The following is an 18,283-nucleotide window of genomic DNA, read 5'->3' on the forward strand; positions in this document are numbered from 1 at the left end:
ACATATACACTAGTCACTGCAGCAATCCTTCTCGTGTCACGCTTTCTGCATACACTGTGACATAATGCACTGTCACAGCTCTGTACATCACACATATACACTAGTCACTGGAGCAATCCTTCTCATGTCACGCTTTCTGCATACACTGTGACATAATGCACTGTCACAGCCTGTACAACACACATATACACTAGTCACTGGAGCAATCCTTCTCGTGTCACGCTTTCTGCATACACTGTGACATAATGCACTGTCACAGCCTGTACAACACACATATACACTAGTCACTGGAGCAATCCTTCTCGTGTCACGCTTTCTGCATACACTGTGACATAATGCACTGTCACAGCCTGTACAACACACATATACACTAGTCACTGGAGCAATCCTTCTCATGTCACGCTTTCTGCATACATTGTGACATAATGCACTGTCACATCCTGTACAACACACATATACACTAGTCACTGGAGCAATCCTTCTCATGTCACGCTTTCTGCATACACTGTGACATAATGCACTGTCACAGCCTGTACAACACACATATACACTAGTCACTGGAGCAATCCTTCTCATGTCACGCTTTCTGCATACACTGTGACATAATGCACTGTCACAGCCTGTACAACACACATATACACCAGTCACTGGAGCAATCCTTCTCGTGTCACGCTTTCTGTATACACTGTGACATAATGCACTGTCACATCCTGTACAACACACATATACACTAGTCACTGGAGCAATCCTTCTCATGTCACGCTTTCTGTATACACTGTGACATAATGCACTGTCACAGCCTGTACAACACACATACACACTAGTCACTGGAGCAATCCTTCTCGTGTCACGCTTTCTGTATACACTGTGACATAATGCACTGTCACAGCCCTGTACAACACACATATACAATAGTCACTGGAGCAATCCTTCTCGTGTCACGCTTTCTGTATACACTGTGACATAATGCACTGTCACAGCCTGTACAACACACATATACAATAGTCACTGGAGCAATCCTTCTCGTGTCACGCTTTCTGCATACACTGTGACATAATGCACTGTCACAGCTCTGTACAACACACATATACACTAGTCACTGGAGCAATCCTTCTCATGTCACGCTTTCTGTATACACTGTGACATAATGCACTGTCACAGCCTGTACAACACACATATACACTAGTCACTGGAGCAATCCTTCTCATGTCACGCTTTCTCCATACGCTGTGACATAATGCACTGTCACAGCCTGTACAACACACATATACACTAGTCACTGGAGCAATCCTTCTCGTGTCACGCTTTCTGTATACACTGTGACATAATGCACTGTCACAGCCTGTACAACACACATATACACTAGTCACTGGAGCAATCCTTCTCGTGTCACGCTTTCTGTATACACTGTGACATAATGCACTGTCACAGCCTGTACATCACACATATACACTAGTCACTGGAGCAATCCTTCTCATGTCACGCTTTCTGTATACACTGTGACATAATGCACTGTCACAGCCTGTACAACACACATATACACTAGTCACTGGAGCAATCCTTCTCATGTCACGCTTTCTCCATACGCTGTGACATAATGCACTGTCACAGCCTGTACAACACACATATACACTAGTCACTGGAGCAATCCTTCTCGTGTCACGCTTTCTGTATACACTGTGACATAATGCACTGTCACAGCCTGTACAACACACATATACACTAGTCACTGGAGCAATCCTTCTCATGTCACGCTTTCTGTATACACTGTGACATAATGCACTGTCACAGCCTGTACAACACACATATACACTAGTCACTGGAGCAATCCTTCTCATGTCACGCTTTCTGCAGACACTGTGACATAATGCACTGTCACAGCTCTGTACAACACACATATACACTAGTCACTGGAGCAATCCTTCTCATGTCACGCTTTCTGCATACACTGTGACATAATGCACTGTCACAGCCTGTACAACACACATATACACTAGTCACTGGAGCAATCCTTCTCGTGTCACGCTTTCTGCATACATAGTGACATAATGCACTGTCACAGCCTGTACAACACACATATACACTAGTCACTGGAGCAATCCTTCTCATGTCACGCTTTCTGCATACACTGTGACATAATGCACTGTCACAGCCTGTACAACACACATATACACTAGTCACTGGAGCAATCCTTCTGCATACAATGCGACACAAGACACATCTTCCCATGCCACGAGCCATGTAACAGGTATAGAGACTGTAGTAAGTGTGTGACGGATGTAGACACTGTACAGCGGTAATGGGGTTCTGGCAGATTACTAGGAACGGATAATAGTAATAACGCACCTTCCAGAGGCACACAGCCCGGACTTATTGGCAAGTGCCCTGGCTCTGGCTGTACTTACTTACTGCATTCCCCAGATGTCACTATACACAGGACCTCTGGCCAGGAACACAGGCCCTAGCACAAATTGTCTGTACAGGAGGATGTCATACGTGCCCAAGTCTGCCTGCATGTGTCATGGGTGTGCGCTTGGCTATGGAAGGTGAGAAATACCTGCTCCCCCCCCCACCTCCTACACACCTAATAAACATCCGTCCAGACACTACAGGGTACAGAAGAAATGCGCCCAGGAATGTTCTCCAGAGCGCGAGAGGCGTAGACGGTGGTATTAATAGACGTCTCTCTTCCTCTCACACTCTGAACGTCCAGTGTAATGCACAAAAATCCGTATCTCCAACATCCAAACACGTGATTTCCCAGGGGCAAGTGTTCTCCATCCTATCCTGCCAAACCCTGGCATTACCCACCTGTAGCCGATCCCACCAGGTCTGGCGAATAATCTCCCGCCGCTCAGGTACCAACTTATACTGTATCACTTCCTCCAGCTCAGACAGCATCTGGCAGGTGACCATGGCCTGCAGGGAAGACAGGGCAAGACTCAGCTTCTACACAGCACAAAACTGAGGGGGCCTGGGGTCTGCCAGGAAATAGCCAGCAGTGCCAATCCAGTTACCTACATCTAGTCACCGGAAACCAGCGGATAGGCTGCATTCTCAGTGACGTCCTAGTAAGCGGACAGGCTGCATTGTCACGTCCTCAGTGACATCACCGGCTCCTAGTGAGCGGATAGGCTGCATTCTCACGTCCTCAGTGACGTCACCGGCTCCTAGTGAGCGGATAGGCTGCATTCTCACGTCCTCAGTGATGTCACCGGCTCCTAGTGAGCGGATAGGCTGCATTCTTTCACCTCAGTGACGTCACTGGTTCCTAGTGAGCGGATAGGCTGCATTCTCTCGCCTCAGTGACGTCACTGGCTCCTAGTGAGCGGATAGGCTCATTCTCTCGCCTCAGTGACGTCACTGGCTCCTAGTGAGCGGATAGGCTGCATTCTCTCGCCTCAGTGACGTCACCGGCTCCTAGTGAGCGGATAGGCTGCATTCTCACGTCCTCAGTGATGTCACCGGCTCCTAGTGAGCGGATAGGCTGCATTCTCACGTCCTCAGTGACGTCACCGGCTCCTAGTGAGCGGATAGGCTGCATTCTCACGTCCTCAGTGATGTCACCGGCTCCTAGTGAGCGGATAGGCTGCATTCTCTCACCTCAGTGACGTCACCGGCTCCTAGTGAGCGGATAGGCTGCATTCTCTCGCCTCAGTGACGTCACTGGCTCCTAGTGAGCGGATAGGCTCATTCTCTCGCCTCAGTGACGTCACTGGCTCCTAGTGAGCGGATAGGCTGCATTCTCTCGCCTCAGTGACGTCACCGGCTCCTAGTGAGCGGATAGGCTGCATTCTCACGTCCTCAGTGATGTCACCGGCTCCTAGTGAGCGGATAGGCTGCATTCTCTCACCTCAGTGACGTCACTGGTTCCTAGTGAGCGGATAGGCTGCATTCTCTCACCTCAGTGACGTCACTGGTTCCTAGTGAGCGGATAGGCTGCATTCTCTCGCCTCAGTGACGTCACTGGCTCCTAGTGAGCGGATAGGCTCATTCTCACGTCCTCAGTGACGTCACCGGCTCCTAGAGAGCGAATAGGCTGCATTCTCTCGCCTCAGTGACGTCACTGGCTCCTAGTGAGCGGATAGGCTCATTATCTCGCCTCAGTGACGTCACCGGCTCCTAGTGAGCGGATAGGCTGCATTCTCTCACCTCAGTGACGTCATTGGTTCCTAGTGAGCGGATAGGCTGCATTCTCTCGCCTCAGTGACGTCACTGGCTCCTAGTGAGCGGATAGGCTCATTCTCTCGCCTCAGTGACGTCACTGGCTCCTAGTGAGCGGATAGGCTGCATTCTCTCACCTCAGTGACGTCACTGGTTCCTAGTGAGCGGGTAGGCTGCATTCTCTCGCCTCAGTGACGTCACTGGCTCCTAGTGAGCGGATAGGCTGCATTCTCTTGCCTCAGTGATGTCACTGGTTCCTAGTGAGCGGATAGGCTGCATTCTCTCGCCTCAGTGACCTCACCGGGTCCTAGTGAGCGGATAGGCTGCATTCTCTCGCCTCAGTGACGTCACTGGCTCCTAGTGAGCGGATAGGCTGCATTCTCACGCCTCAGTGACCTCACCGGGTCCTAGTGAGCGGATAGGCTGCATTCTCTCGCCTCAGTGACGTCACTGGCTCCTAGTGAGCGGATAGGCTGCATTCTCACGCCTCAGTGACGTCACTGGCTCCTAGTGAGCGGATAGGCTGCATTCTCTTGCCTCAGTGACGTCACTGGTTCCTAGTGAGCGGATAGGCTGCATTCTCACATCCTCAGTGACGTCACTGGCTCCTAGAGAGAGCGGATAGGCTGCATTCTCACATCCTCAGTGACGTCACCGGCTCCTAGTGAGTGGATAGGCTGCATTCGTTAACCTCAGTGACGTCACTGGCTCCTAGAGAGCGGATAGGCTGCATTCGCTCACCTCAGTGACGTCACCGCCTGTTAGTGAACGGATAGGCTGCATTCTCTCACCTCAGTGATGTCACCGGCTCCTAGTGAGCGGATAGGCTGCATTCTCTCGCCTCAGTGATGTCACCGGCTCCTAGTGAGCCGATAGGCTGCATTCTTACCACTGCAAACTTACCCCGTAAGCCCGGCTGTAGCTTTCCCCAGCCATTGCAGTCAGTTCAGCATCCAGCATGTCCCTGGCTTTATCAATACACTGAGACACAAAGAAGTAGTCACATAACTTTATAATGGCATCAAAGTGTTGGTTAGCATTGGAGGGTTGGTACTGTACAGCAGAGCACCTACCTGCTGAGCGAGTGAGAAGAGGTCTTGGTGGAGAGCCAGCACAGCTCTATAGAATGCTCCGTCATGGGTATCTCTTGGGATCAAGCACGTGTACTCCTCCATACTGTCCCACTGCTCTAAAGGGGCAACGGAGAGACAGACATCAGCACTGCGCAGGAATGTGCGCGGGCAAATAGCGGAAACACACATGGGAAGAATCATTGTGAAAGAAACATGTATTAAACACTGCCTGTCTATATGCCTGCCCTGTTCTATATACCCATCCACTGACAGAAACCGCTGCTACAACTGCCTGTCTATACGCCTGCCCTGTTCTATATACCCATCCACTGACAGAAACCGCTGCTACAACTGCCTGTCTATACGCCTGCCCTGTTCTATATACCCATCCACTGACAGAAACAGCTGCTACAACTGCCCGTCTATACGCCTGCCCTGTTCCATATACCCATCCACTGACAGAAACCGCTGCTACAACTGCCCGTCTATACGCCTGCCCTGTTCCATATACCCATCCACTGACAGAAACCGCTGCTACAACTGCCCGTCTATATGCCTGCCCTGTTCCATATACCCATCCACTGACAGAAACCACTGCTACAACTGCCTGTCTATACGCCTGCCCTGTTCTATATACCCATCCACTGACAGAAACCGCTGCTACAACTGCCTGTCTATACGCCTGCCCTGTTCTATATACCCATCCACTGACAGAAACCGCTGCTACAACTGCCCATCTATACGCCTGCCCTGTTCTATATACCCATCCACTGACAGAAACCGCTGCTACAACTGCCTGTCTATACGCCTGCCCTGTTCCATATACCCATCCACTGACAGAAACCGCTGCTACAACTGCGCTGTCTATACGCCTGCCCTGTTCTATATACCCATCCACTGACAGAAACCGCTGCTACAACTGCCCGTCTATACGCCTGCCCTGTTCCATATACCCATCCACTGACAGAAACCGCTGCTACAACTGCCCGTCTATACGCCTGCCCTGTTCTATATACCCATCCACTGACAGAAACAGCTGCTACAACTGCCCGTCTATACGCCTGCCCTGTTCCATATACCCATCCACTGACAGAAACCGCTGCTACAACTGCCTGTCTATACGCCTGCCCTGTTCCATATACCCATCCACTGACAGAAACCGCTGCTACAACTGCGCTGTCTATACGCCTGCCCTGTTCCATATACCCATCCACTGACAGAAACCGCTGCTACAACTGCCTGTCTATACGCCTGCCCTGTTCCATATACCCATCCACTGACAGAAACCGCTGCTACAACTGCGCTGTCTATACGCCTGCCTTGTTCTATATACCCATCCACTGACAGAAACCGCTGCTACAACTGCCCGTCTATACGCCTGCCCTGTTCTATATACCCATCCACTGACAGAAACCGCTGCTACAGCTGCCCGTCTATACGCCTGCCCTGTTCTATATACCCATCCACTGACAGAAACCGCTGCTACAACTGCCTGTCTATACGCCTGCCCTGTTCCATATACCATCCACTGACAGAAACCGCTGCTACAACTGCCCGTCTATACGCCTGCCCTGTTCCATTTACCCATCCACTGACAGAAACCGCTGCTACAACTGCCTGTCTATACGCCTGCCCTGTTCTATATACCCATCCACTGACAGAAACCGCTGCTACAACTGCCCGTCTATACGCCTGCCCTGTTCTATATACCCATCCACTGACAGAAACCGCTGCTACAACTGCCCGTCTATACGCCTGCCCTGTTCTATATACCCATCCACTGACAGAAACCGCTGCTACAACTGCCTGTCTATACGCCTGCCCTGTTCCATATACCCATCCACTGACAGAAACCGCTGCTACAACTGCCCGTCTATACGCCTGCCCTGTTCTATATACCCATCTACTGACAGAAACCGCTGCTACAACTGCCTGTCTATACGCCTGCCCTGTTCCATATACCCATCCACTGACAGAAACCGCTGCTACAACTGCGCTGTCTATACGCCTGCCCTGTTCTATATACCGATCCACTGACAGAAACCGCTGCTACAACTGCCTGTCTATACGCCTGCCCTGTTCCATATACCCATCCACTGACCGAAACCGCTGCTACAACTGCCTGTCTATACGCCTGCCCTGTTCCATATACCCATCCACTGACAGAAACCGCTGCTACAACTGCCTGTCTATACGCCTGCCCTGTTCCATATACCCATCCACTGACAGAAACCGCTGCTACAACTGCCTGTCTATACGCCTGCCCTGTTCTATATACCCATCCACTGACAGAAACCGCTGCTACAACTGCCTGTCTATATGCCTGCCCTGTTCTATATACCATCCACTGACAGAAACTGCTGCTACAACTGCCTGTCTATACGCCTGCCCTGTTCCATATACCCATCCACTGACAGAAACCGCTGCTACAACTGCCCGTCTATACGCCTGCCCTGTTCTATATACCCATCCACTGACAGAAACCGCTGCTACAACTGCCTGTCTATACGCCTGCCCTGTTCCATATACCCATCCACTGACAGAAACCGCTGCTACAACTGCCTGTCTATACGCCTGCCCTGTTCTATATACCCATCCACTGACAGAAACCGCTGCTACAACTGCCTGTCTATACGCCTGCCCTGTTCCATATACCATCCACTGACAGAAACCGCTGCTACAACTGCGCTGTCTATACGCCTGCCCTGTTCCATATACCCATCCACTGACAGAAACCGCTGCTACAACTGCCTGTCTATACGCCTGCCCTGTTCTATATACCCATCCACTGACAGAAACCGCTGCTACAACTGCCCGTCTATACGCCTGCCCTGTTCTATATACCCATCCACTGACAGAAACCGCTGCTACAACTGCCTGTCTATACGCCTGCCCTGTTCCATATACCCATCCACTGACAGAAACCGCTGCTACAACTGCCCGTCTATACGCCTGCCCTGTTCTATATACCCATCCACTGACAGAAACCGCTGCTATAACTGCCTGTCTATATGCCTGCCCTGTTCTATATACCATCCACTGACAGAAACCGCTGCTACAACTGCGCTGTCTATACGCCTGCCCTGTTCTATATACCCATCCACTGACAGAAACTGCTGCTACAACTGCCTGTCTAGAAGTGATCACTGGACAGAACGCTGCATCTAGCTGTAGCTGGACTGGGGACACAATATGGTGAGTACAGGCTACAGGATAGGACCTGGGAACACCTTAGGGCTCTACATGTAAGTTGTATTGTGCATGCTGGAAATAAATCCCTCGTTTTATCTGTGGGTGCTGCCAGCCATGCGGAGTAGAGTGCGCAGCTAAACGTGGTTATAGCTAGGCCCTCCCTTGTACATCTCATCAGCTTCTACACAACCAATTGGATGTTAGTTTATAAACTTGACAAAGCCCATAGGAGATGATAGATAAACACTGAAACCTGAGCGCGAAGAAACGCGGAGTGTGGATCACAGTGTGCCCCAGACGGACTAAGAGAAACGGATTGAACAGAGCACACTGACATCAATGGGAACTTCTAAAGCTGCGGTGTGTCACACCGCACAAGAGACGGTCATTGATCTACTGGAGTAAACCAAAATGTACTCAGGAACCTGTTCCAATACGTGCAACAGGCAGACTGAAACCGTGATCCATTTTGCCACTGATTTTTAATTTGTTGCTGGTCAACCTTGTATGGGCGCATCATACAAGAGGATTGTCCCTAGTCTTCAACAAAGGTGATCTATACACATAGATCCTCAAAGCCCGAAACACATCCAGTGTGAAACGTCATCTTCACTACCTGGGGTCGAATACGGACAACCTTTGGCTGAAACGTAGGACCTGTTTACATGACCGCTAGTACATTTCCCAAAGTATGGAAATCAACATGAGACGGATGCCAATTCTGACAAGCATTTGGCAGAGGAGATGGCCAACAGAAAGGACACGTTCAATGGGTGGTTTCTACAATGTCAAGAGAGCCAAATTAAAAGGTCCGAAGGCACCATTAGAAGAACATGAAGTAGCTGGACTGAAGGAACAATTGCATTTCTGGAATGGAAGCCAATTCCCTTTAAAAAAAGATAGCAAGTGCAGAAACTCGCACCTTCTGTGAGGCAATCTTCAAATTAACTTTCCAAGGCATCTTACGTGGAAGACAATACAAGAGCCAACTTAAACTCCAAAATATGTCTTTTTTTCGCTACCACCGAGACATGTTTATCTTCGAAACTCTGTGGTAGATTTAGGAATATACTAGTGTTCTAGCCCTGGTCATTGTTCACATGACCTGGTGAGAAATGGAGGATAATGGCTTCAGCAGTCCAGCAGTTAAAGCCAGCCATGTCTGGATGGAAGAAGGGATCCTAACTTAGCAGATATACCCGTCTGGGTAGTCTCCACAGATTCCACCACCAGAAGAAGACCGTCTTTGTACCAAGCACATCGTGTCCAGTCCAGTGCCATCAGAATGACTGGGACCTTTCTCAGCCTTGACCTTCTTGAGGACATGTGGAATTATTAGAATCGAACGACAGTTAACCCAGATGGTACCACCAACGAGCAGTCATGGTGTTGAGGATCGCTGGTTCATGCTTGGTACAGCCAAACCTTTAGGTACAGATGTGTCCACTCACATCTAGCCTACCCTTAAACTACTCTTCTACGTACGTCATGCTGTGGCGTGTCTTTGTAGCACTCAGCGATTTAAGTGCTATTTTTTCCATTAAACTTCATCTTATTCGCAAATCACTGTGAATAGAGCACACAAGCAGCTAATGCTAATTACAATGATATGTGGTGTGCGACAGGAAACACTGTACCATTCCGTATGCAGATACAGCCGCAGATGCACAGAGACTGTAGGCATGCCACAGATCATTGTAATCAACATAAGCAGCTTGTGCGTCATATTCGCATAGCAAATTTTTTGCAAAAAAAAGATACACGATGCTAGCGGAGTTGCCCCGGACCTGTCATATCACTTACGCCAGGCATCTCCCGGTACGTGGCATATTGAGGCAAGATGAGGACACATCTGTACAGCCTAGAGACCATCACGATGATCTTTGGACCTGAACACCTCACAGTAAAGTGTAGTTACCACTCCCTGCGATGAACGGCATGCCAGCTGGGACCATTGGCTTCCCAGTTTTGAAGACCTGGGATGAAGACATGCCTTTCTGTCCAGCGAGTCTTTCCCATCGCCAAGGCGCTTCTTTTCCTTCATAGTTGTGGCACTTTCAGACAATCTACAGTGGTTTTCTGCTAAGAAACTGCTGAGCTTCAAGCAGAACCCATAGCATTGCTCTTAGCTTGAAGACATTTAACAGAAGACTTAATTCTTCGACCACAGTCCCTGCAGACGAAGACCCAATGTGATCAGGCCCCAACTCTGGAGACTGGTATCTGATGGTAGCCCTGACTTTCTAGACAAGGATTTGCTTGTAACCAGGAGGCCAGGAGCGGTTTTCCAAGGGTCCACAAATGGAAGCTCGTAGCATCTGACTCTCAATACGCAACACAGTGCGAAATGCCAGACGTGAGTGAGCCGCCAGGCTAAGATGCATATGGATTGCTGTCTCCTGGTGTGTCCTATTCACATTACATTGAGATTTACATTTCCTACAAAAGACCTGGCGCACAGAGGGGCTTTTTAGCACAATTGCAGCAATGATGTATTAGGACCATCCACTGACATCTGTAAATGAGCACTGTCCACGGCTAATCTGAGAAGACAGTGGTGTCAGTGACACCTGGTGTAGACAATAGACCTCCATGCAGGCGCCAAAGGGGTGCATGTCCAAGGGGTAGTGGCCTTACTGACTAGGGGCCCATGGGATACACATGACCCCACTGATGTCACTAAAGGGGCGTGGTTTCGCAGGAAGCCAGGTGCAGTGATTGGGGCGTGCAGGCTACACTGCCGATTCCTTCTCAGTGACAGGAGCTGAGTGCTGCAGGATAATGTCACACGGCAGCACCCGCCTCCTGTCACCCCCCTGGAAGGGTGACGTCCACACTCCACTTGTGACGCCTCTGAAGGGCTTGGTATATTAAGTAGACAGTCACCATGACGACATTCATCATGCTAACGAGGTGAAAACGTCGCCCAGCAGCCACTGGCACATTGGTTTTGCAGCCTTGTCCAACATGAAAGCAGTCTTTACCACTGAAGACTCAGCAAAGATGGAGGAAAGCGGGTGCCCACCCCAAGGGCACATAGGCAGACTAAGATCCTTGAGGGCTGATGGGATGTAGAGGGGAGGACCGAGATACGCTTGTGCCACAAGTGCCCACAACACCCCATGGGTGGCAGCGACCCCAGATAGGAGAAAATAAGAATTTACTTACCGATAATTCTATTTCTCGGAGTCCGTAGTGGATGCTGGGGTTCCTGAAAGGACCATGGGGAATAGCGGCTCCGCAGGAGACAGGGCACAAAAGTAAAGCTTTTCCGATCAGGTGGTGTGCACTGGCTCCTCCCCCTATGACCCTCCTCCAGACTCCAGTTAGGTACTGTGCCCGGACGAGCGTACACAATAAGGGAGGAATTTTGAATCCCGGGTAAGACTCATACCAGCCACACCAATCACACCGTACAACTTGTGATCTAAACCCAGTTAACAGTATGATAACAAAAGGAGTCTCTGAAAGACGGCTTCCTACAACAATAACCCGATTTTTGTAACAATAACTATGTACAAGTATTGCAGAATAATCCGCACTTGGGATGGGCGCCCAGCATCCACTACGGACTCCGAGAAATAGAATTATCGGTAAGTAAATTCTTATTTTCTCTATCGTCCTAGTGGATGCTGGGGTTCCTGAAAGGACCATGGGGATTATACCAAAGCTCCCAAACGGGCGGGAGAGTGCGGATGACTCTGCAGCACCGAATGAGAGAACTCCAGGTCCTCTTTTTGGCAGGGTATCAAATTTGTAGAATTTTACAAACGTGTTCTCCCCCGACCACGTAGCTGCTCGGCAGAGTTGTAATGCCGAGACCCCTCGGGCAGCCGCCCAAGATGAGCCCACCTTCCTTGTGGAATGGGCATTTACATATTTTTTGCTGTGGCAAGCCTGCCACAGAATGTGCAAGCTGAATTGTACTACAAATCCAACGAGCAATAGTCTGCTTAGAAGCAGGAGCACCCAGCTTGTTGGGTGCATACAGGATAAACAGCAAGTCAGATTTCCTGACTCCAGCCGACCTGGAAACTATATTTTCAGGGCCCTGACAACATCCAGCAACTTGGAGTCCTCCAAGTCCCTAGTAGCCGCAGGTACCACAATAAGCTGGTTCAGGTGAAACGCTGACACCACCTTAGGGAGAAACTGGGGACGAGTCCACAGCTTTGCTCTGTCCGAATGGACAATCAGATATGGCTTTGTGAGATAAAGCCGCCAATTCTGACACTCGCCTGGCCGAGGCCAGGACCAACAGCATGGTCGCTTTCCATGTGAGATATATCAAATCCACAGATTTGAGTTGTTTAAACCAATGTGATTTTAGGAATCCCAAACTACGTTGAGATCGCCCAGTGCCACCGGAGACATCAAAAGGGGGTTGTATATGCAGTACTCCCTTAACAACTTCTGGACTTCAGGAACTGAAGCCAATTTCTTTCTGGAAGAAAATCGACCGGTCGAAATTTGAACCTTAATGGACCCCAATTTGAGACCCATATACACTCCTGTTTGCAGGAAATGTAGGAATTAACGTAGTTGAAATTCTTCCGTGGAGCCTTCCTGGCCTCACACCACGGAACACATTTTCACCTAAGCAGTGATAATGTTGTGCGGTCACCTCCTTCCTGGCTCTGACCAGGGTAGGGATGACCTCTTCCGGAATGCCTTTTTCCCTTAGGATCCGGCGTTCACCCGTCAACGCGGCTGCGGTAAGTCATGGAACAGACATGATTCTTGCTGAATCAAGATCCTTTCTAGTATCTCTTGAAGTTCCGGGTACCAAGTTCTTCTTGGCCAAACCGGAGCCACGAGTATAGTTCTTACTCCTCTCCTTCCTATCATTCTCCATACACTGGGTATGAAAGGCAGAGGAGGGAACACATACACCGACTGGTACACCCACGGTGTTACCAGAGCGTCCCAGCTATTGCCTGAGGGTCTCTAGACCTGGCGCTTCATGTGGGACGCCATCATAACCACCTTTGGTCTTTCCCAACGGTTTACAAACATGTGGAAACTTCCAGATGAAGTTCCCACTTTTCCGGGTGGAATTCATTCATGCTGAGGAAATCTTCCTAGTTGTCCACTCCCGGAATGAACACTGCTGACAGTGTTATCACATGATTTTTCGCCCAGCGAAGAATCCTTGCTGTCATTGCCCTCCTGCTTCTTGTGCCGCCCCGTCTGTTTACGTGGGCGACTGCCATGATGATGTCCTACTGGATCAGCACCGGTTGACTTTGAAGCAGAGGTCTTCCTAGGCTCAGAGCATCGTAAATTGCCCTTAGCTCCAGTATATTCATGTGGAGAGAAATCTCCAGACTTGACCACACTTCCTTGGAAATTTCTTCCCTGTGTGACTGTTCCCCAGCCTCTCAGACTGGCATCCGTGGTCACCAGAACACAGTCCTGAATGCTGAATGTGCTGCCCTCTAGAAGATGAGCACTCTGCAGCCCCCACAGAAGAGACACCCTTGTCCTTGGAGACAGGGTTATCCGCTGATGCATCTGAAGATGCGATCCGGACCATTCGTCCCGCAAATCCCCCTGAAAAGTTTTTGCGTGAGATCTGCCGAATGGAATCGCTTCGTAAGAAGCCACCATTTTTCCCAGGACTCCTGTGCATTGATGCACTGATACTTGGCCTGGTTTTAGGAGGTTTCTGACTAGGTCGGATAACTCCCTGGCTTTCCCCTCCAGGAGAAATACCTCTTTCTGGACTATGCCCAGAATCATTCCTAGGAACAGCAGACGTATCATCGGAAAACAGCTGCGATTTTTGGAATATTTAGAATCCACTCGTGCTGTCGTAGAACTACTTTAGATAGTTCTTTTCCGACCTCCAACTGTTCTCTGGAAACTTGCCCCTTTCAGGATATCGTCCAAGTAAGGGATAATTAAGATGCCTTTCTTCTTTTAAGAATCATCTTTTCGGCCATTACCTTGGTAAAGGCCCGGGGTGCCGTGGATAATTCAACGGCAGCGTCTGAAACGGATATTGACAGTTCTGTATCACGAACCAGAGGTACCCTTGTTGAGAAGGGCAAATTTGGACATGGAGGTAATCCTTGATGTCCAGGGACACCATATAGTCCCCTTTTTTCCGGTTCTCTATCACTGCTCTGAGTGACTCCATCTTGATTTGAACCTTTTTATGTAAGTGTTCAAAGATTTCAGATTTAGACTATGTCTCACCAAGCCGTCTGGCTTCAGTACCACAATATAGTGTGGAAGACTAATACCCTTTTCCTTGTTGTAGGAGGGGTACTTTGATTATCACCTGCTGGAAATACAGCTTGTGAATTTTTTCCCAATACTGCCTCCCTGTCGGAGGGAGCCGTTGGTAAAGCAGGCTTCAGGAACCTGCGAGGAAAAAATGTCTCGACTCTCCAATCTGTACCCCTGGGATAATACTTGTACGATCTAGGGGTCAACTTGCGAGTGATCCCACTGCGCGCTGAGACTCTTGAGACTACCCCCCCACCTCACCTGAGTCCGCTTGCACGGCCCCAGCGTCACGCTGAGGACTTGGCAGACGCGGTGGAGGGCTTCTTTTCCTGGGAAGGGGCTGCCTGCTGCAGTCTACTTCCCTTTCCTCTATGTCTGGGCAGATATGACTGGCCTTTTGCCCGCTTGCCCACATGGGAAACGGAAGGATTGAGGCTGAAAAGACAGTGTCTTTTTCTGCTGAGATGTAACTTGGGGTAAAAAGGTTGGATTTCCCAGCTGTAGCCGTGGCCCCCAGGTCCGATGGACCGACCCCAAATAACTCCTTCCCTTTATACGGCAATACTCCATGTGCCGTATGGGATCTGTATCACCTGACCACTGTCGTGTCCATGACATCTTCTGGGAGATATGGACAACGCACTTATCTTGATGCCAGAGTGCAAATATCCCTCTGTGCATCTCGCATACATATATATAGAATGCATCCTATTAAATGCTCTATATCAATAAAATATTTTTAGTCAGGGAATTCGACCAAGCCAACCCAGCACTGCATCTCCAGGCTGATGGCGATCGCTGGTCGCAGTATAACCACCGTATGTGTGTATATACTTTTTAGGATATTTTTCCAGCTGCCTATCAGCTGGCTCCTTGAGGGCGGCCGTATCTGGAGACGGTAACGCCACTTGATAAGCGTGTGAGCGCCTTATCCACCCTAAGGGGTGTTTTCCTAACTTCTGGCGGGAAAGGGTATAACGCCAATATTTGCTATCGGGGTAAACCCACGCATCATCACACACTTCATTTTATTTTATCTGATTCAGGAAAAACTACAGGTAGTTTTTTCACTCCCACATAATACCCTTTTTTGTGGTACTTGTAGTATCAGAAATATGTAACACCTCCTTCATTGCCCTTAACGTGTGGCCCTAATGAGGAATACGTTTGTTTATTCACCGTCGACACTGGATTCAGTGTCCGTATCTGTGTCTGTGTCGACCGACTGAGGTAAATGGGCGTTTTTTTTTTTGTTTTGTTTTTTAAAAACCCCTGACGGTGTTTCTGAGACGCCTGGACCGGTACTAATTGTTTGTCGGCCGTCTCATGTCGTCAACCGACCTTGCAGCGTGTTGACATTTTCACGTAATTCCCTAAATAAGCCATCCATTCCGGTGTCGACTCCCTAGAGAGTGACATCACCATTACAGGCAATTTCTCCGCCTCCTCCAACATCGTCCTCATACATGTCGACACACACGTACCGACACACAGCACACACACCTGGAATGCTCTGACAGAGGACAGGACCCCACTAGCCCTTTGGAGAGACAGAGGGAGAGTTTGCCAGCACACACCAAAAAACGCTATAATTACATAGGGACAACCTTATATAAGTGTTTCTCCCTAATAGCATCTTTATATATATATTTATATCGCCAATTAGTGCCCCCCTCTCTGTTTAAACCCTGTTTCTGTAGTGCAGTGCAGGGGAGAGCCTGGGAGCCTTCTCTCCAGCCTTTCTGTGAGAGAAAAAATGGCGCTGTGTGCTGAGGAGATAGGCCCCGCCCCTTTTCCGGCGGGCTCGTCTCCCGCTCTTTAGTGAAGTTTGGCAGGGGTTAAATATCTCCATATAGCCTCTGGGGGCTATATGTGAGGTATTTTTAGCCAGTATATAGGTTTACATTTGCCTCCCAGGGCGCCCCCCCCCAGCGCCCTGCACCCTCAGTGACAGCGTGTGAAGTGTGCTGAGAGGAAAATGGCGCACAGCTGCAGTGCTGTGCGCTACCTTTAGAAGACTGTCAGAGTCTTCAGCCGCCGATTCTGGACCTCTTCTGACTTCAGCATCTGCAAGGGGGCCGGCGGCGTGGCTCCGGTGACCATCCAGGCTGTACCTGTGATCGTCCCTCTGGAGCTGATGTCCAGTAGCCAAGAAGCCAATCCATCCTGCACGCAGGTGAGTTCACTTCTTCTCCCCTCAGTCCCTCGTTGCAGTGATCCTGTTGCCAGCAGGACTCACTGTAAAATAAAAAACCTAAGCTAAACTTTCTCTAAGCAGCTCTTTAGGAGAGCCACCTAGAATTGCACCCTTCTCGGCCGGGCACAAAAATCTAACTGGAGTCTGGAGGAGGGTCATAGGGGGAGGAGCCAGTGCACACCACCTGATCGGAAAAGCTTTACTTTTGTGCCCTGTCTCCTGCGGAGCCGCTATTCCCCATGGTCCTTTCAGGAACCCCAGCATCCACTAGGACGATAGAGAAAGGAGAAATACACAGGCACTGGGGGTCTGCATCATGTACTCTGGCTATGGGAGCTGGTGACCTGGTATCCCCCCCATTATGCTCCGTCCCAGTAATGTGAAACACATCTACGTACACAACTCGTATACACAACATCACACGATTGTGGTGTTCCATTCTCTTCTATGTAATATTAGATCATATCATGATGAGAGGGAGAGCTGCTGATGGATTGTGTGTATGTATGTATGTATGTATGTATGTATGTATGTATGTATGTATGTATACACACATATATATATATATATATATATATATATACACACACACACACACACACACACACACACACACACATACATACATATACACACACATACATACATATATATATATATATATATATATATATATATATATACACACATACACAGAAAGAATATAATAAGATTTTACTCACCGGTAAATCTATTTCTAGTCCGTAGTGGATGCTGGGAACTCCGTAAGGACCATGGGGAATAGTGGCTCCGCAGGAGACTGGGCACAACTAAAGAAAGCTTTAGGACTACCTGGTGTGCACTGGCTCCTCCCTCTATGACCCTCCTCCAGACCTCAGTTAGGATACTGTGCCCGGAAGAGCTGACACAATAAGGAAAGGATTTTGAATCCCGGGTAAGACTCATACCAGCCACACCAATCACACCGTATAACTCGTGATATTATACCCAGTTAACAGTATGAAATATAACTGAGCCTCTCAACAGATGGCTCAACAATAACCCTTTAGTTAAACAATAACTATATACAAGTATTGCAGACAATCCGCACTTGGGACGGGCGCCCAGCATCCACTACGGACTACAAGAAATAGATTTACCGGTGAGTAAAATCTTATTTTCTCTGACGTCCTAGTGGATGCTGGGAACTCCGTAAGGACCATGGGGATTATAACAAAGCTCCCAAACGGGCGGGAGAGTGCGGATGACTCTGCAGCACCGAATGAGCGAACTCTAGGTCCTCCTCAGCCAGGGTATCAAACTTGTAGAATTTAGCAAATGTGTTTGACCCCGACCAAGTAGCTGCTCGGCAAAGTTGTAAAGCCGAGACCCCTCGGGCAGCCGCCCAAGAAGAGCCCACCTTCCTCGTGGAATGGGCTTTTAC

General features: G+C 49.2%; 1 protein-coding gene across 5 annotated transcripts in view; it reads right to left on the bottom strand.

Annotated features, from left to right (window-relative positions):
* MTOR (mechanistic target of rapamycin kinase) overlaps positions 1-18,283 on the bottom strand; it is a 634,684-nt gene that overhangs the window by 303,121 nt on the left and 313,280 nt on the right. For all 5 annotated transcript variants that reach the window (XM_063948692.1, XM_063948690.1, XM_063948689.1 and 2 more), the window contains exons 34-36: positions 5,238-5,353; positions 5,068-5,145; positions 2,812-2,919 (exon numbers count right to left, since the gene is read on the bottom strand). In XM_063948692.1, coding sequence (XP_063804762.1) covers positions 2,812-2,919; positions 5,068-5,145; positions 5,238-5,353 — 302 coding nt within the window. The remainder of the gene's footprint in view (positions 1-2,811; positions 2,920-5,067; positions 5,146-5,237; positions 5,354-18,283) is intronic.

Source organism: Pseudophryne corroboree (assembly GCF_028390025.1).
Source record: "Pseudophryne corroboree isolate aPseCor3 chromosome 10 unlocalized genomic scaffold, aPseCor3.hap2 SUPER_10_unloc_2, whole genome shotgun sequence".
Classification (NCBI taxonomy): domain Eukaryota; kingdom Metazoa; phylum Chordata; class Amphibia; order Anura; family Myobatrachidae; genus Pseudophryne; species Pseudophryne corroboree.